The sequence below is a fragment of the Corythoichthys intestinalis genome, chromosome 17, assembly GCF_030265065.1.
Source record: "Corythoichthys intestinalis isolate RoL2023-P3 chromosome 17, ASM3026506v1, whole genome shotgun sequence".
Classification (NCBI taxonomy): domain Eukaryota; kingdom Metazoa; phylum Chordata; class Actinopteri; order Syngnathiformes; family Syngnathidae; genus Corythoichthys; species Corythoichthys intestinalis.
In genome coordinates this window covers 11,777,604-11,796,723 of record NC_080411.1, presented here as the reverse complement: position 1 = coordinate 11,796,723, position 19,120 = coordinate 11,777,604, and the positions used below count along the sequence as shown (strand labels likewise).

General features: G+C 39.5%; 1 protein-coding gene across 4 annotated transcripts in view; it reads right to left on the bottom strand.

The window, feature by feature from the left end:
* Positions 1–3,988: 3,988 nt before the first annotated feature.
* The window catches only part of LOC130905948 (zinc finger and BTB domain-containing protein 7C), a 45,465-nt gene continuing 30,333 nt past the window's right edge, over positions 3,989–19,120 (bottom strand). For 3 of the 4 annotated variants that reach the window (XM_057819769.1, XM_057819768.1, XM_057819766.1), the window contains exons 2-4: positions 9,024–9,669; positions 8,287–8,948; positions 3,989–6,418 (exon numbers count right to left, since the gene is read on the bottom strand). In XM_057819769.1, the coding sequence (XP_057675752.1) occupies positions 5,917–6,418; positions 8,287–8,948; positions 9,024–9,659 (1,800 nt within the window). In that variant the 5' untranslated portion in view covers positions 9,660–9,669 and the 3' untranslated portion in view covers positions 3,989–5,916. Of the gene's footprint in view, positions 6,419–8,286; positions 8,949–9,023; positions 9,670–15,656; positions 15,732–19,120 lie in introns of all 4 variants that reach the window. The other variant, XM_057819767.1, reaches the window with a different exon arrangement.

Sequence of the window (19,120 nt, the reverse complement as noted above, 5' to 3'; positions counted from 1 at the left end):
ACATGTGAAAGTTTTAAAACTGTTTCATCATTTAAAGATGGATTCAAGTCAAGATTTTGCCGATTTAGGAGTATTTTAGATAAAAAAAAAAAGTTACTTAAGTTGGCTAGGAAGGTTCACTGCAACAGAGCCTTTCTGAGATGTCTACTGCTTTAAGATGGCGGCTGTTTACCCACGCTGCCGAGTCTGTCATTTAGCATCTAGTACTATATGTGATATCTAGTTTAGCATCAAGTGGGCGTAGATTGTAGGCTGTCGGCTACAGTCAGGAAATATTGGAGCCGCCTAGCATCGCGTCTACCTCCATACACAACTCTTCCCTTCTTCCCATTCCCGCTCCTCTCTCGGTGTCTCTTTTCTCGCGTCATTCAACCCACGTAGTAATAATAATAATATCGCACATTGTCTCGTTGCCGAAACGGTGACAAAATCCCAACGGAGAACGTAATGCACGAAAAACGTACATATTTTGAACGTACGGCGTACACATTTAAAAATCAGTGCTCACTTGTACAAATACACCGAAACCGTACAACTTGACAGGTATGTATAAGGCGCACCATCAATGAATGCCTATTTTACTTTACCTACTTTTTTCATATAAAAGGCGCACCACATTATGAGGCACATACAATCGACACTACCGTAGAGGCTGGTGTTATGTTATGCATCCATTAGATGGCGCTGCGCTCCGAATTCCTGTGAGACCTTTTGCAGCTTAATATTGATTCATAGATAAGGCACACTTGATTATAAGGCTATTGGCTTTTGAGAAAATTTGAGGCATTGAGGTGCGCCTTGTAGTGCGGAAAATAGGTTTATTTTCCATGCAGTTTATCCAATAGAGAATGTCGCACCACGTGACTCCACTGTTTTCAGATGACATCTCAAGATTAAATTGATGAATTAGAATCATGTTTTTTCTCCTAGAGAAACCATATTTAAACAAAAAATGTATTTCCCTCCCCCATCTTTTTCCATTTTCAAGCATTTCTGAAAAAGCTCCAGGGAGCCACTAGGGCAGCGCCAAAGAGCCGTATACGGCTCCAGAGCCCTGGGTTGCTGACCCCCGGATTAGGGAGACCCAAAAAAATGACAAGACACCGTATTTTCGCAGTTAATGGGGACCCCCCCCCCCCCGTGGAAATCGAAAATTTGTGAAGTAGATATTATTTAAATTTTTATTATCATTATTATTATTATTATTATTCTAAATGGTGTGTTCAATGTATTTATTCAGATTTAACAGCAATGGAAAGAGATACATATATGACATTAAGACCCCCCCCCCTTTTTTTCCCCCCCAAAGTATAATTAATCTTTTAAATTATTTTTAAGCACTGCAAATGTAATAATTATGATATAAATGAGATATATAACAAAGAAAATGATTTGTACATGCATACATTTGAACATTTTTAAATAAAATACTGTACTGTATAAGGAGTACCATCCATGAACGGGTGTGTTTTAACACTTACGGTGCAACAAGGTAATTTGATATTTGATATTGTTGAATGTGTCTCTTGAGCATTTTACTAGAGCAGTATAATACAATTATGATCCAAATAAATAGGTTCAAGGTCATTACGCGCAAACAGAATTCATACACAACACGCACTGTCAATTGTTTTTTGAATGTTTTTTATTTTTTCAAGTACGCTTTATTGTCCGAAAAAAAATGGTAAATGTATAATCAACACATTTTCAAATGATTTGAATCTCTTCATGGATATGTTGCAGTTCTATATTTTCTCCACTAGATGGAAAAGCAACCACGTAAGAAGTGGGCATCCTGAGACATACCTGTACATTACAAATAAATAGTATTTGTTTGGCCTGGAATGTGTAAAACATATCAATCACGTGATAAAAGACGGTATAAAACTGAGTAATCTACAGTGGTGATATTATAATGCAGTAAATAATACGTTATAAAGTATAATAATGAATTTCAGATGCTTTATCAGCAATTTATAGGAAAAACAAAATGTATCATTACAAGTATTACTACGATGATGATTATTGTACCATAATTTTCTGAATATAAGCCGCTACTTTTTTCGTCATTTAAAATCCTGCAGCTTATAGTCCATTGAGACCTATTTGTTGGGTTATTTGGGTTAATATGTAACGCTATATTTGACAGCGACATCATAAGACTGCCATAGGACCGTCATAATTATGACACAAAACTATCACGGGCATTAATGGATGCTTATGGCAGATGTCATTAAGTGACATCCGGCAAATTATGTCACTAACTCCATTTATGTCCAGCTCGGATGTTTTACGTCCATTAAAAAGTGAAATAATTTGCCGGATAACACAGACTGACATCCGTCATAAGCATTCATTAATGCTCATGGCATTGTGGTGTCGTAATTATGACTGTCTTATGACAGTTTTATGATGCCACTGTCAAATGTGTTACCAAAATACCCAAACTAGCAATTAATGAAATAACTGGAACAGTAATTGAAGAAATAATGAGCACAGAACATAATTGTGATTATTTATATCTGTAGCGCTGTAATGCATGCTAGGAGGCATGTTGGACGACAACATTGTTGACAGCAGAGGTTGAGCATCTCCCCCAGGGTATCAGTGATGGCCAAATGAAGCTTCATGGTGGTTCATTTGCTCTTATAACAGTCTTATGATCCTGCCGTGTTACAGGTTAATCTTTTGGGTAAACATCGCTTAATACCGTGAAGACAGCTGCGGCATAGACTTCATAATGATATTGATGGGACACATTCCCCAGACACTGCGCCACGCCTCCAAGTAGGGGGCCGTCCCACACTCCGCTTCAGTCGGTCGCAGTTATTCTCAAACATGCAGTGATCTAACGCCGGGTTTAGGTTGAAAAAGTACAAAAGCTGTACCGCATACAAACAGGAAGGATTCTCTGGAGTGATTTGTTCGAGGATTCAAGGTAATTATTATATTTTTCGTACCATGCAGGCATTTTGAAACGTTGTGAAAAAAAAAAAAATCAATGGGAGAAATTAACCGCTACGGCATTGGCGTCATATTTTGCAATATTTACCTAAATTAAATGCTAACTGCCCGTTTTTTTGCTTTTAACCAAGAATGGAGACCTTTTTTACGTTCAAGCATTTTAAGCATTTATACACAAGAATTTTCAACGTAAAAAGCTCTTTGTGGTGATAAGGCGGCGCCCTAGCAGCACATTCGACATATTTACGTAAAATGCTCGCTGCCCTTTTAAAAATTTTTTTTATAGCTTTTAACCAAGAATCGAGACTGTTTTACGTTCATATCCATAAGGAATTCAGGGATTTAAGCATTTATTCACAAGAATTTTCAACGTAAAACGCTCTTTGTCTGTGTTTCCACTTGGTCAGCTTTGATGGGGATCGGCCCGTGTCTCGTCAATATATTATGAAGTCTGTGGCTTAAGGCCAGTCCGGTTTATCTATGAACAAATGAAGTTTTTGTGTCAAATTTAGTGAGTTGCGGCTTATAGTTAGGTGCGCCATATAGTCCGAAAATTAAGGTAGTAATATTGTAAAATACGAAGTATTCTCTTTCAATATATATATAACGCTTCCTCCCAGTTCAAATGGACTGGACGTCTACTAGTGAAAAGCTCATTGAAATTCAGGGCAGAAGGATGAAAGAAGCCACAAGATTTGACGTTTATCATCGTCAATGGCCATGAAAGCCTTTGTAGTGTGTGTAAAAAAACAAAAAAAAATGTTAAAACTATTTTTAATATTAGCTCATGTACCTGTCTATAACGGTAAAAAAACGAATTATACTTTTCTATTTCTTGTAGTAGGTCTAAATTTAGGGTTATTTATAAAAGTTTTTACCCCCTGCAACTGAATACTTTTCATATCTCCTTTTCATGAAAAATGATTGCCTTTCAATAAAGTATATACACTATTTTTTTTATGTTTATCATTTAAAATATTTATATGGTGAAAAAAAGCTCTCACAACAGGTTCAACATGTCTTTATAAAACATTTTGCAAAATGTAGCCAAAGCTCATTCATTTAAATAGGCATAAATAGCACAAAAACCCAAACAAAAATAGTACTTTTAACCTCCATTTCAAGTCAAATGTGTTTGAGAGGAGTTCTTAACGAGACACATGACATTTTTATTTCTAAAACATTGACTTGCGTCTCAATCATGTAGCATCAAAGTCTTTGGAAGCTTTATTTAGCCTGTTTCTTGTGCTATGTACAATTAGTGCAGTGGAAGGAAGGTTGTTATCATTGAATACATGATTGTGTGTATGACTTTTGCTATATGTTCCGATACCTACATAATTATTTTACATTTATCTGATCATGAACGTGTCGTAGTATGTTCCCTTTGAGGGCGTATCAAATAAAAGCTTGGAAATGTTCAGGTTATAAAGACAGACATCCATTTTTCTACCACTTAGCATCACGAGTGACTTTAGTGGGGCCTTCCATTTTCCCTTATTAGCATCGATGATGCACTGGAGTCGATCTCAGGTCGACAGCCATTTAACGGTGCTATGAAATGGCGACTATGTTAGAAAATGAAAATGACTGCACTTTTGTAATTTTACATATAGAAAATAAATGTGGCATTCAAATATGGTAGGTTTACATACCATTACATAGTTATTCCACCCAAAACAATGCATCAGGGACCGCCCATTTTTTCCCCAGGCATTTTGGTTGTGTCATAACCGGAATTGATGATAATGTATAGCTTGCTAGCGCTCCACTAGCTACTACATGCTAACAGCATGACAGAACGCTCATGGATAGCATGCTAGCAGACTGCAAATATATGTTGCTCATTCTGGGTGTGACACTATCGTCTGTTTGGAGATATTTTTAGTGGGTGGGGCTAAGGCAGCTGAGAAAGGAATACTAATTATGATCTAATTTCATTATTAAGCCTTTTCTCTCACTTTTTCGGACGGATTTGTGTCCAATATTGGTTTGCTATCATTTAACACTAGAAAACCCAGCAGAGGCCGACTTGGCCTTTCCCAAGACAAACACACCTAATATTCCCTAGCAATGGCCGATTTGGCCTCTCCTCCGTCACTCGTGATAGTTTGTGTCAGTTGAAGTCAAGCTACATTTATTTAATTACATTTATTTGTGAAATTTGACACGTTTGACACATTTTTTAATTAACTTCTCCTATACTCCACACATAACGACAGAAAGAATGGTCCAAATGTGTACATTGTTTTGAAGAAGGAAAAAAAGCATTTTAGAACTGCAATTTGAGTGGAAAGCAGGAATTGTGTCTATAGTTTAGAAGGACTGAATCAGGGGCATGGAGTATGGATTGTGGTCATTGTGTCTGAAGTTAATGTATCTCTAGTGGTTGCATTTCCATATGAACGGCTGTTGTCAGTCCGACAACGACTTGCCAATTCAAAAGCACTTGGGTCATTTTTGCCACCTCTGGGTTTTCCGGGGGAGAGGCCATATCGGCCATTGTTTGGGACTAGTAGGAGTACCAGAATTCTCTGGGACTTCTAGTGTTAAATGTCACTTGCTGTAGTATTTCATAGGACAAAAAAAAAAGTAGGAAAGCTGCAGCAGCCATTCACACCCGGACATTACTGCGTTAATGGTGTGAGCCCAGGAAACTATTGGAAGAACATGCACGCTCAACACAGGAAATCTAAAGCAGTATTCAAATTCAAAACCTGAGGCAGATGTATGAACTACTCATAGATTTTGTTCTTTGTCAGTTTTTGACCGATTTTTATGATTTTCAATGACAACAACCTCTTCCTAAGTGCTTGTAAACATTCACGAGGCTTTTTAAACGTGACATGGATTCATCTGAAGTGGTTTCATTGTTATCTTGCCATAAAAATATAAACTAAAATGTCAGGAAGTTCACTGATTTGTCTTTGAGTTTCTTAATGCGCTCAGTGTTCATGTAGCTGTCTCGGGGACGGGCGGGGCACACTCCAGTCTGACAGTCCAGGGGTCTGAGGCGGGCACGTAAAACGGCGAGCGCGCCAACACGTCGTCTCCCGCCAAGGCAAAGGCGAACACTCCCCTCTGCCGTTCCGCCCTGTCCTTCTCCTCACCGTCCTGGTATGACTTGAACCCGTTTTCCTCCAAAACTCCCGCGGTGGCAGCAGTGTTGGGCGGGCACAGGTAGCCGGTGCCCGGCGCGGACCGCCACGTGGTCGGCTTGCGACCACGACGCGGGCGGGACACCCGGCAGCTCTGCCTCTTGAGGTGACGGTGCAGGTGGTCGGAGCGCGTGAAACTCTTGTAGCAGTGCTCGCACTGGTACGGCCGCACGCCAGTGTGGATGCGCAAGTGGTTCTTCAGGTCGTAGTTGTGCACGAACTTGGAGTTGCAGTGAAGACAGATGTACGGCCGCTCGCCCGTGTGCTTCCTCATGTGGATTTTCAGCTTGTCCTGTCTGCGAGGCGGGACGAAATGCAAATGTTAAACATAGCTAGCAACTTCTGCATGCTTGGAAAGGCGAACTCATTTTGTGTGATAAGATAGACCCAGAACCGGAGGGTAGCGGCGACCTGGCATTTTTCAAGCCTTTGACGTGTTACAAAATTTGAGAAACCGCCGCTTTTTTTCCCTATTCGTTATTCCGTGTGGCAGGTACTAACACTGACTGGGTGGCAGGCTTGTGAATATCCAAGCATATTGGGTAGCCAACGGAGACCTTTTTCACTGGTGCGACCTGTCTGTTGTTGGAATTTAGTCCCCCCGGCCAAAGCTGCACGGAAACGGCACCAGCCGAACGGAACTGGTGCTCCGCTGTTTACCGCTCCCGCGAGCCAAACCGGGAGGAAACAAAACTCCGCGCGTTTTCTTCTTATTTTAACCCTTTGTACTGACTCCATGTTTCAACAGTTTGAAGAAGACTCACCGAAAACAGGTTGACAATTTATTTGTCGACAATGGTCAAAAACAAGGCAAAAACAGACGACGGAGGGACCATTCTGGATCCAAAGCAAGGCTACATAGAAAATGTTTCCGAGCAGCAAATCTGTGTTATATCAGTGTCTAGTGTTTTTAAGTCCGTGGTGTAGGAGGTCGGTCTGAAGGTGTGGCTGCATGTTTTCCCGGGACCATCCCTCTGTGGCCGGTTTTAGGCAGTTAGATTCGTCCGTGGACGGGACGTGGTTGCCACTGCGACCGACGCTGGTCTTGACGTCCCAAGCGCCTGCTATCAACTTTCTTATCTTATGATACTATTCCCTGATTAATTGTATTCCGTGAGTTCGACTAATGCAAACAGACGGTGCCTACGAGAAACGGTACCTTTTTCCATTTCCCCCTCAGGAGCCCCGATAAGGTGATTAACTTTACTGTGTCAAGGCCACTGAGTGAAGTCTGCCTAAACTATAGTTAAATGAATGTGTTAGACAAACAATTATATGGTGTGTGCGAGAACGGTACCTTTTCCCTTCACCGTCTCTGCATCTCATATTTTAAATCCCCTCGAGAACTTTTCTGCATCTGAGGTTGACTCTGAAGCTTCTTGAAATGCACGTCAAACCTGGTGAGAAAAGCTATGGCTTCTTCCCGTTTGTGTGAAACACGCCATCAAAAGGCAACATGGAATCAAGTGTCCATGTAATATCAAAAGTCTTTTAAATGCTGGCTCTCAAACCTTTTGTGCACAGAACGAGATCGACTCAATTTATAGTTCTCGTAATATGATAAACGGACCCTTTCACTTGTATAGCGCTTTTCTACCTTCAAGGTTCTTGGAGTGCTTTGACATCTCCTCATTCGCCTACTGATGACTGTGGGTTCAGTATCTTGCTTAAGGGTATTCGCTCATCCGGACGGAGAATCGAACTTACAAGTTATAGTTTAGGAGAGGACTACTCAGCAACCTGAGCTTTAGACCACTACAGTTGGTACCCTCAAAATGTTCCCTTGTAAAATCTTTTAGGTTTGTTTTGATACTAGTCATAACAAGTCAAGGATATAGAAGCGGTACTTTTAGCACTGAGATGTGCAATGTACAGAACGTGGAATGTCAGGTTGGTATTTGCTGGTGGAAAGTGTGTCTAAGCCGTGGGTGGGTGCCACATCACCCGCAAACATACCAGAAGGGGCTTTCCGCACTTTTCGAATCTTTATTCGATAAGCTCTGAACATGGGTGTTATACATGAAAGGAGGGTGCTTCGTTTTTACGGCACAATTCAATTGTCAGTTGATAAAAACAATCAATTTTCCATCTAAATCAGTATGGCAAACCTTTGAGAGATGGTCTTTGAAAGTCTAAAGATTGGAAGGAATAGCTCTTCACTCACCTGGTAAAGCGCACCTCGCAGATGGTGCACATGTAGGGTTTCTCCCCCGTGTGAGTCCTCATGTGTCGCGGTAGCTTCCCGGCCCCTTGGATGATCTTGTTACAGATGGGACACTGCTGTGAAGATTTGGGCTTCATCTTCCTCTCCTCCTCCAGCTGCCACGGAGGGAAGAGCGCCCCTAGGTGAGACGCCGAGTTCAGGAAGCTCAGGTACGAGCGGAAGTCGGCCTCATCCTTGACCACGTCCAAGGTGTGGCCCGAGGAAGGCACGGACCTGGTGGCGCCGCACAGCCCCGAACTGACAAAGTCCTTCAGTAAATTGCCGTGGAGCAAACCAGGAATTACTTCCTCTTTCATCTCCTCTTTGATAACTTCTCGTTTCACGGCCAGATCAAGGGGCCCAGACAGGGGGGCGTCAGATGCAGGATAAGCTGCAGGTACCCGTGAGGAGCCGCTGCCCATGTGAGAGTGCTGATGAAGCCCGGGATCCAGCAAATGCTGGGGAAAGGCGGGAAAGTCAGCAGCCCACATGGAGGGGTAGAAGCCAGGAAGTAGGGGGGAGAAGCTGGCCCTTCTGTCTAGGGCGGAAATGCGGGGGTACAGGCCGTCCTGGAGGAGCGACTCGATGGAGAAGTCCTTCAGGGAGCGGTTCTCAGGGCTCTCCTGAAACAAGACAAACTGTTAGTTTAGCGTTTAATACAGGGGGCAGTGTCAGTCAGAGCCTTGGCCAAGGTCTACCTGCTTTCCATGCATGCTGTGAGGCGACCCCTCCTGGTGAGCGGAGGTACTGGGTGGCGGCGAATCGTCCATCCCCAGAGGCTCGCCCCTGCTCTCAGACGACCTGTCGTCATCAAACTCCTGATCGTCATTCCTCGACCCGTCTTCGTCTTCTTCATCTTCCTCTACTTCCTCTTCCCCCCTTCCTTCAGATCCCCCACCCCCTTCCCCGCCGCTGTCCATGATCTCCAGACACACATTGATGATGCAGGGAATTTCGAGCATCTGCGCCGCGTTAAGGATCTCGCTGACGTTTGCCGTCGTTACCGTCAGTGTGGATGTGTAGGCAAACTCCAGTATGGCGGTGAGCGACTCCGGAGCCACGAAGTCAATTTCGTAGATGGCCGCGGAGGGTGTCGGGGCAGCGGCATGGTGGTGGCGCCCGTCCTCGCCGTTGGCCACGGTGAAAAGTTTTTTGAAGTAGTGACTGCAAGCCGCCAGCACCGAGCGGTGACTGCGGTATTCCTGGTCACGCGCGATGAGGACCACGTCGCAGAGGAGACCGTCGCGACGCTGCTCGTTGAGGCTGCACAGGACATCGCTGCTGTGATTGGGGAAAGGGATACCAATGCGATCTTCTTCTCTGTGGTGGACCATCCTCTTCCCTCTGGATAAGGACCATGAGAAAGCATATCAGCATTTGAAAATCTCATTTGAAATGATATCTTAAAGCATAAATTATGTAAAATGATTTCACTATTTTACATTGCTAAATTAATGCAAGCCATGTCAGTTGACCTTAGGTATTTTTTGCTATGTTGGCATAACATATAACAGTGTTTAACCACTAGAAATTGCACCGAAGTACACGGCAACTGACAAACACATACTGATTTCTCTTAATAGCTATTGCAATATTCTCATGCAAAAAGCTCGCATGTTAGCATTTTTGTGTGTTGTCTTTAGAAAATAAGTATCCTATCCCAGAAATTGTTTTTGTTCTACAATATATTAGCAAGTCAATTGCTAGTATGTTAGCATTTAAGTATTTACAAAAATTACATCCCATACTTTTAAATTCTTATGCAAATATAATATTTCAGGGTGCAAAACCTTCATATTTCACTATTAGAATTTTTTAAAACTTAACATTTACCCCCCAAAAATCCAACTTGGTCATATAAAATAACTTTCCATGTAAAAAAAAAAAAAAAAAAAATCATCCTTTGTAACCATTTAATTAGCACTTCAAAGGTTGTTTAAAAAATGACATCAAAACTACACGGTCCTTTTACAAGAACAACAGCAAACATGGTCATTCAACAACCGCCATTTTGTAAAAATACACTTGGGGCTTTTTGATTACAGTTATTTGACAGCGCATATTTAAAAAGACTAAATGAAAGAAGCGGCGGTCAGTGCGCTAAAGCCTCAACACGCTCTCACGTGTCCGTCGTGCAAATACTTATGTGCTCACGGATTGGGGTAGCCAATTCCCTGAAAAAAAATAAGGGACACCTCGTTGGAAACCAGATAACCATCACGCTTTATTTTTTTGTGTGTCAAAAGTGATGAAAGAAAAATATTGTTGGAGCTGAAAGGATTTCTCAAATAATTCGAGTAACTGGATTTTAAAAATTGATTGAGGAATTTTCTACGCTTTGAGGGCAGGAAGAAGACAGAGGCGGCGGATATATTTGATTCAAACCATTCATGAATATAGAGGTAACTACTAAGAAGCTGAAGAAAGCGAAGAGAAAGGCACCAAACAAAAGCAGAAAATGTCAAAAGTGTGTGAGCATTTCACAATGGACACCAAGGCGAACATTGTTTCATTTATCGTAATTTTCGGACTATAAATTGCTACTTTTTTCCTTTTAGTCCAGTGCGGTTTATTTGTTGATTTATTTTGGTTAATAGGTAACACTTTATCTGAAAGCTGCGTCATAAGACTGTCATAAGACCGTCATAATTATGACATGACACTATCATGGGCATGAATGATTGCTTATGACATGTCATTAAGTGTCATCTAGCAAATAATGTCACTAACTACATTTATGTCCATCTTGGATCTTTTACTGCCATTCAAAAGTGAGATTATTTCCCAGATAACACTAAATGACATCTGTTATAACCATTCATTAATGTTCATGACAGTGTCATGTAATAATTGATTGTCTAATGACAGTCTTATGGCACCACTAACAAATAAAGTGTTACCAAATACCATAATTAGTAGGGCTGTCAAAATTATCGCGCTAACGGGCGGTAATTAGTTTTTTAAAATTAATCACGTTAAAATATTTGACGCAATTAACGCACATGCCTCGCTCAAACAGATTAAAATGACAGTACAGTGTCATGTGCACTTGTTACTTGTGTTTTTGGAGTTTTGTCGCCCTCTGCTGGTGCTTGGGTGCGACTGATTTTATGGTTTTCAGCACCATGAGAATTGGTGGTGCTGAACAATGGCGAGCTACTAGTTTATTTTTTGTTTGAAAATTTTACAAATTTTATTAAAACGAAAACATTGAGGGGTTTTAATATAAAATTTCTAAAACTTGTACTAACATTTCTTTTAAGAACTAGTCTTTGTATCCATGGATCGCTTTAACAGAATGTTAATGTTAATGCCATCTTGTTGATTTATTGTTATAATAAACAAATTCAGTACTTATGTACAGTATGTTGAATGTATATATCCGTCTTGTCTTATATTTCCATTCCAACAATAATTTACAGAAAAATAGGGCATATTTTATAGATGGTCTGAATTGCGATTAATTGCGCTTAATTACGATTAATTTTTAAGCTGTGATTAACTCGATTAAAAATTTTAAGCGTTTGACAGCCCTAATAATTAGCAATTAATGAAACAACTGGAATGGTAACTGAAGAAATAATTAGCACAGAACATGAATTTTGATTGTTATTTACATCTGTAGCGCTGCAATACATGATAGGAGGCATGTTGGACAACAACATTGTTGACAGCAGGTGGCAGCAGAGGTTGACTGTCTCCCCCAAGGGAGCAGTGATGCCCAAATGAAGCTTCTTGAAGCAATAGAGCTTTGCAGACAATTGGTTCAAAGCTTCATGGTGGTTTGTTTGGTCTTATGACAGTCGTATTATGAACTGTCAAATAAAGTGTTACCGGTTAATATCTTTTGGTGTAAATATCCCATAATAGAGTGAGGACAGCTGCGGATTATAGTCCAGTGCTGCTTATCTATGAATAAATGTTGTTTTCGTGTCAAATTTGGTGGGTGGCGGTTTATAGTCAGGTGCACCTGAAAATTACGGTCTACAAAATATCTTTATTATAATTTCAGGTATAAAAACTAGGAACATGGTACATGAATAAACATAAAAAATACTTTCTTTTTACAGAAAAATATCATTTGATTATTATCAGGATGTTAAAGGCTACAATGACCTATTTTATTAGCCTGCGGTGATAGAACCAAGAACCAGGTCAGATTTTTTTGTCAAGATAATCGCATCCTGTCATGATCAGCATTATTTTTCCTAACTTGTTTGAGATGTGTCCTGCCCTTTGCCTTTTCGACACAATTTGCTAGTTAAAATACAGCCCAGAAATCACACAAAACCTGACAGATGCCTTGCCAGAGGTCACATATTGTAAGTATAAAGATCAAAACATGAATTGCTTGGGCAAAAATAAGATTACTCCCAATCATTTAAAAATAAATAAACTCCACTACTACTCACATGTCACAAAAAATTGTGTGCACCTTTGTGGCATATTGACTTCGCATTTCATCTTTTTCATTAAAATCAGCAATACTTTTTCCTACCTTTTTATCAGCAGTGACTAAGACATTTTTACACTTGTGCCAAAAGAATATCAAAAATGAAGTTATAATACAAAATTGCCTGAATGTAAATGAAGATTTTTGAATAGCAATAAATTGACCGTTACAGGTGACTTAAATTACACAATGAGCTAATAAAGACTAATAATGGCGAGTGTAATCTCCCTATCATTCCATGTACAATAAATTGTAAAGTTATGAAAATATAAAGATCTTCGAAATAAGTAATATACTTAAATGTAATTTAACAAAAATAAGTAAAATGCACTGCAGAAAATACGATGTGATTTTTAATGTAAATGGTAAATTACAGTGGGGCAAATAAGTATTTAGTCAACCACTAATTGAGCAAGTTCTCCTACTTGAAAATATTAGAGTGGCCTGTAATTGTCAACATGGGTAAACCTCAACCATGAGTGACAGAATGTGTGTGTGTGTGTGTGTGTGTTGGGGCATAAAATCACATTGTTTGATTTTTAAAGAATTTATTTGCAAATCATGGTGGAAAATAAGTATTTGGTCAATACCAAAAGTTTATCTCAGTACTTTGCTATGTACCCTTTGTTGGTAATAACAGAGGCCAAACCTTTTCTGTAACTCTTCACAAGCTTTTCACACACTGTTGCTGGTATTTTGGCCCATTCCTCCATGCAGATCTCCTCTAGAGCAGTGATGTTTTGGGGCTGTCGTTGGGCAGCACAGACTTTCAACTCCCTCCACAGATTTTCTATGGGGTTGAGATCTGGAGACTGGCTAGGCCACTCCAGGACCTTGAAATGCTTCTTATGAAGCCACTCCTTTGTTGCCCTGGCTGTGTGTCTGGGATCATTGTCATGCTGAAAGACCCAGCCACCTCTCATTTTCAATGCCCTTGCTGATGGAAGGAGATTTTCACTCAAAATCTCTCGATGCATGGCCCCATTCATTCTTTCCTTTACACAGATCAGTCGTCCTGGTCCCTTTGCAGAAAAACAGGCCAAAAGCATGATGTTTCCACCCCCATGCTTCACAGTGGGTATGGTGTTCTTCGGATGCAATTCAGTATTCTTTCTCCTCCAAACACGAGAACCTGTGTTTCTAGCAGAAAGTTCTATTTTGGTTTCATCTGACCATAACACATTCTTCCAGTCCTCTTCTGGATCATCCAATTTCTCTCTAGCAAACCGCAGACGGGCCTGGATGTGTACTTTCTTCAGCAGGGGCACACGTCTGGCAGTGCAGGATTTGAGTCCCTGGCGGCGCATTGTGTTACTGATAGTAGCCTTTGTTACTGTGGTCCCAGCTCTCTGTAGGTCATTCACGAGGTCCCCCCGTGTGGTTCTGGGATTTTTGCTCACCATTCTTGTTATCATTTTGACGCCACAGGGTGAGATCTTGCATGGAGCCCCAGATCGAGGGAGATTATCAGTGGTCTTGTATGTCTTCCATCTTCTAATAATTGCTCCCACAGTTGATTTCTTTACACCAAGCGTTTTACCTATTGCAGATTCAGTGTTCCCAGCCTGGTGCAGGTCTACAATTTTGTCTCTGGTGTCCTTTGACAGCTCTTTGGTCTTGGCCATAGTGGAGTTTGGAGTGTGACTGACTGAGATTGTGGACAGATGTCTTTTATACCGATAATGAGTTGAAACAGGTGCCATTAATACAGGTCACAGGTGGAGCCTCGTTAGACCTCTTTAGAAGAAGTTAGACCTCTTTGACAGCCAGAAATCTTGCTTGTTTGTAGGTGACCAAATACTTATTTTCCACTCTAATTTGGAAATCTTTAAAAATCAAACAATGTGATTGTTTTTTTTCCCCCACATTGTGTCTCTCATGGTTGAGGTTTACCCATGTTGACAATTACAGGCCTCTCTCATCTTTTCAAGTAGGAGAACTTGCACAATTGGTGGTTGACTAAATACTTATTTGCCCCACTGTAAGTACTAGGGCTGTCCCGCTGGCATATTTTTGCACCCGTGTCTGAGTCAGTCATCTGATTTTGAGAATGTGCCGTGTAAACGTACACTTCCCCCCAAATTCACAAAAAAACTCCAGTTCATTTGTAATGGGATGTCATTGACAGCAGTGGACGTCCAAATTTCCCATTCATTTTCAATGGCAAGAAAACATTCGAAGGTCCTTGTGATTTTCGACCATTTACCATTGACATTCAACTGGTGCCCAAGTAAGTCGATGCCATTGACGGCCATGTACGTCCAAATTTCCCATTCATTTTCAATGGCAGAAAAACCTGTGTGGTTGTGAATTTTGACCAAAGACGTACCATTGGAGCCCAATGACATGTAAGTAATTAACAGCCACGCAACAGGATGTGTCCCCGAAATGTCCCCAAATCAACAGGAAGTGACCTGATAGATCTGTATGTACCACAGCAAAGCCTCATCGTAATTTCTCCAGAAATTGCAGTTTCTAGTGTTGTGTATGACATTAGATACAACAGCAGTCTTTAGGTGCGGCTTATATATATACATACGTAAATACCATTATTAAGTTGGTTGGGTGCGGCTTAAAGACAGTCGTGTGTTATAGTCCAATATTTGCACTAAATATATAGAAAATATGACATCAAAATAAAACCATCTTTTTGCATTGGGATAGAATAGTTAAAGTAAAATCTCATCAAAATACTTAACTAAATAAAGTAGAAACAATAATACATATAAACAAATACAAATTTGAGTTTTTTTTCCCCCCCTGTGGACAGTCTGTTAGTCGTGAGTATGAAAAGTAATAATTAATAATGAGAACAAGCATTTATGTTGGAGTGTACAGCAATTAATCAGAGAATAGAATAAAGCTGCTGCTAACTCACTTCTAAAGGATGTTCCTTTCCTCTTTTACAATGCGGCAACAATTTGTCCCTGAACCGGATGACTCCCATGATTTCCTACCAGAGGGAAAAAAAATAATAAAACGAATCCCTCAGTTCACCTGCAGTTACACACCTTGGACTTAGTTTATTGTCTTGTTGCTAGGAAACGGTTGCTATGTCGAAACCATTGATGGAGTGATTAACAGGTCCGTAGAGGATGTAGCTCGACCGGATACGAGCCCTTAGGCTTGTGCAAACAGCCCGTGGGAAAAGGTGCGACAAAAGAGCAACTGTCCAGTGACAAGACAACTGGATAGATTTATTATGTCAACTGTTAGCTTTAATAACACACCTTGTCTGCATGTACGTTTAAATATTAGTTGCAAGAAAGCTTAACTCGTGGAGTTTTGAAGAGGGCAGTCATTGGCTGCCATTTTTACTGGGAGGGGCAAATCCCCTTCCCAGCCTCAATGAATTGGACGTCTAGCGCTGTCAATGGAAGTGAAAGGTTAGTAGTTAGTCTTACCGGTTTGAATGAATTGGATGTTTGTTGCTCTCAATGGCATTTATTGAGTTAGATACTATGGGGGGAAAAAACTGGGGTTCGTAACCGGCGTTTTTCTGGTTTTATTCATTTGAATTTCATTTAGTTTTTCCTTAACATAATCATTTATACATGTATTTATAATTATAACTATAAATACATTAATGATCAATAACTGAAAAAATATACAATAATAATAATTGCTAATATATGTTAAGTTGCTGATGTATGTGTTTTTCTTTTTAATTAACAAAAATTGTCACTTGCTCTGTAAAGGGTGTGCAAAACATTTTTATTTTAAATACAGTACCAACAATCATCTGATGTTAATGAACAAAATAAGTCTTAAGTGTCAAGTTTTTTTAATGACTCAAATAGTCATATACATATATTTATATATTTAAATGTGGCATAAAACAGACAAGGCTGAAAAAGCAGTTTCTGGTCTTGCACCCCTCTTTAAACTAAACTGCTGTATTTTAAGCCAAAAGAACTGTTGTGTTTGATAGAACGATATGTCTATATGCTGAGAATAGCAGTTTCATGGCGCATTATGCCCCTGAACTATTTTTAATTTGTCCGTTTTACCCTGGACACCCCAGTTTACAGACACCGCACAAATATTTTTGTTTCAACCCAGCCATAAAAAGAAGGTAATTATATTATTCGAAATGTCTATCATTTTTAGCTTAGAATCATTAATTGATGTGTAACATTTAGTTTAAAAATAAATGAATTTATAGAATTCACTCGCATATTCTAAACTTTTAAATCAATTACATCACAATGAAAAAAAGTGTCTGTAAATCAGTCACTAATATCTACCTCATAACTATCACTTGTTTTTTTTGTTACTGTCGCATTTTCCCCGATATTTTAGATGATAAATTATCAATCCAAGCAAAGAAAAAGTTTAAAAGGGTAAATATTTGAAAAAGAAAATCTCAATCACTCCTTGATGTCTGCGATTTCTGCATCGCGACCCTTGTTATATTACCATTTTTCACCCATAAAATCCCCAAAATCCCCATTCACAGCTGTGTTTTGAAACTCTGTTAGACAGGCTACATTTTTAGTTTTTGGATCAAAACAAGATAAGTATGCGATAATATCTCGTTAAAATCATGGTGTATTTAATTATTCTCTCTCATGCTCTCACCTTGAGTTAGGGTTCAGGGGTTTGAAAAAAAATTTTTTTTTCAAAATAATGCCCTTTTCAGAATGTTTTCTTTCCCCAGAAAATTGAGATTTTAAGCTTCCCAATGATGTATCACCCATGCATATACGACAATTTTGAAATTTGGCCAAATTTTGGGTCTCAGAGTGGAACCTCAAGTCACCTGAGTGTTTTCCGCCATATAAATATTATACAGTATAAATCACCAAAATGTCACTTGCTCCCTAAAGGGTTAAAATTCTTAAGTGTCAGGTTTTTTTTAATGACCCAAAATCGTCGTATACATTATAATTAAATAGTATATAGATGACCAAAATGTCACTTGCCTTATAAAGTGTCATTAAAAAAAAAAAAAAAAAAAATACCAGAAATGGTTTCTTTAAAAAGGGTTAAAGGTCTCAAGCATAAAAAAAAAAAAAAAAAAAAAAAAAAAAAAACTCAATGACCGAAACTGGTCATGGTCACAATAGTCATATGTATAAAGGTTTTAAGTGTCAAAAAGTTTTTTTTAATGGTCCAGAACAGTCAGTCATATTCATGACAAAAATAGTAAGTGTGAACTTTTGAATTGCTGTCCTGTAGTGAACACTGTCCTTGAAAGCGTTAATGGAGGCAGACAATATGCTCTGGCATACAGAGATTAGTTGTATACACCATCATAAGATGCTTTTTTTATTCCCTGCTTAAATCACAGGTCAAAGAATGAAATATTCTGCTCATTTAATTTTCAAATAATGCCTCTACTTTGTTTACAACTTCAAGGCCCAAAGAAACAGTGAGCATGTCAAAAAATGAAAACGACTGCACTAATAGAACTTTACATGTAGAAAATGAATTTGGTGTTCAAATCCTGCTTGTACCATTTCAGTTAATCAATCCAACACAAAAGCAGTAGGGACTGCCCACTTTTTTCCTCGATGCAGTAATTGATTATCATGCCTAGCTTAGGGTGACCACATTTTGATTTCCAAAAAAGAGGACACTCAGCCCGGCCTCAAGATACTTGAATTTTACTCGAAGTTCACTCAAAGATGCCTGTATCACTATATTTAAAGTGTGCCCCCTCACTCTGGATGGAAAAATGCAGTTTAAAAAAAAAAAAAAAGACTTTATAATGCAGACCCATAGAAATGTAGTCCAGTCAATACAAATACACACAGTAGGCTATGTGCCAACTAAACAGTTTTATAAACTACTATCACGACAATTGTCCTTGACAAATTGTTATTCCCATTCAATTGATGTTCTCATTCAATGTTCTAGATTGCACACAAACAAAAACCGAAATAAACTGAGTTTCAATCAGCATGTTTCCAAACGTAGCAGTTCAAAACTACGTTTCCCATAATGCCTAGCGCGGTTTAGCTTACTGATAGCTAGCTGTGGCAAATTTCAAACTTTGCTATGAAAGTTTACAATCATCGGCAGCGCGCCGATGCGACACCAAACGGGAATTTACAGTCAAAGCTCTGACAGAAGTCAACAGTTGCCATTATATACGTATTTATCATAATTTTTTTTTTTTTAAAAACAGGCATTGTGGCCAAATCGTCAACCCAGTAGATAGCAGTAATGCTCATGAAAGGGGTAAACTGCCAACAAAAACGAGAAGAACTACTACTTCCCTCCATTGTAGTAGGAGCCATGTCAACTGCTGCCACCCAGCGGCCGGAGGGATCTCTTCAAATTGGTCCCGTGAAAAATCATAAAAACCGGACATTTTTATGAATTTATAAAACCCGC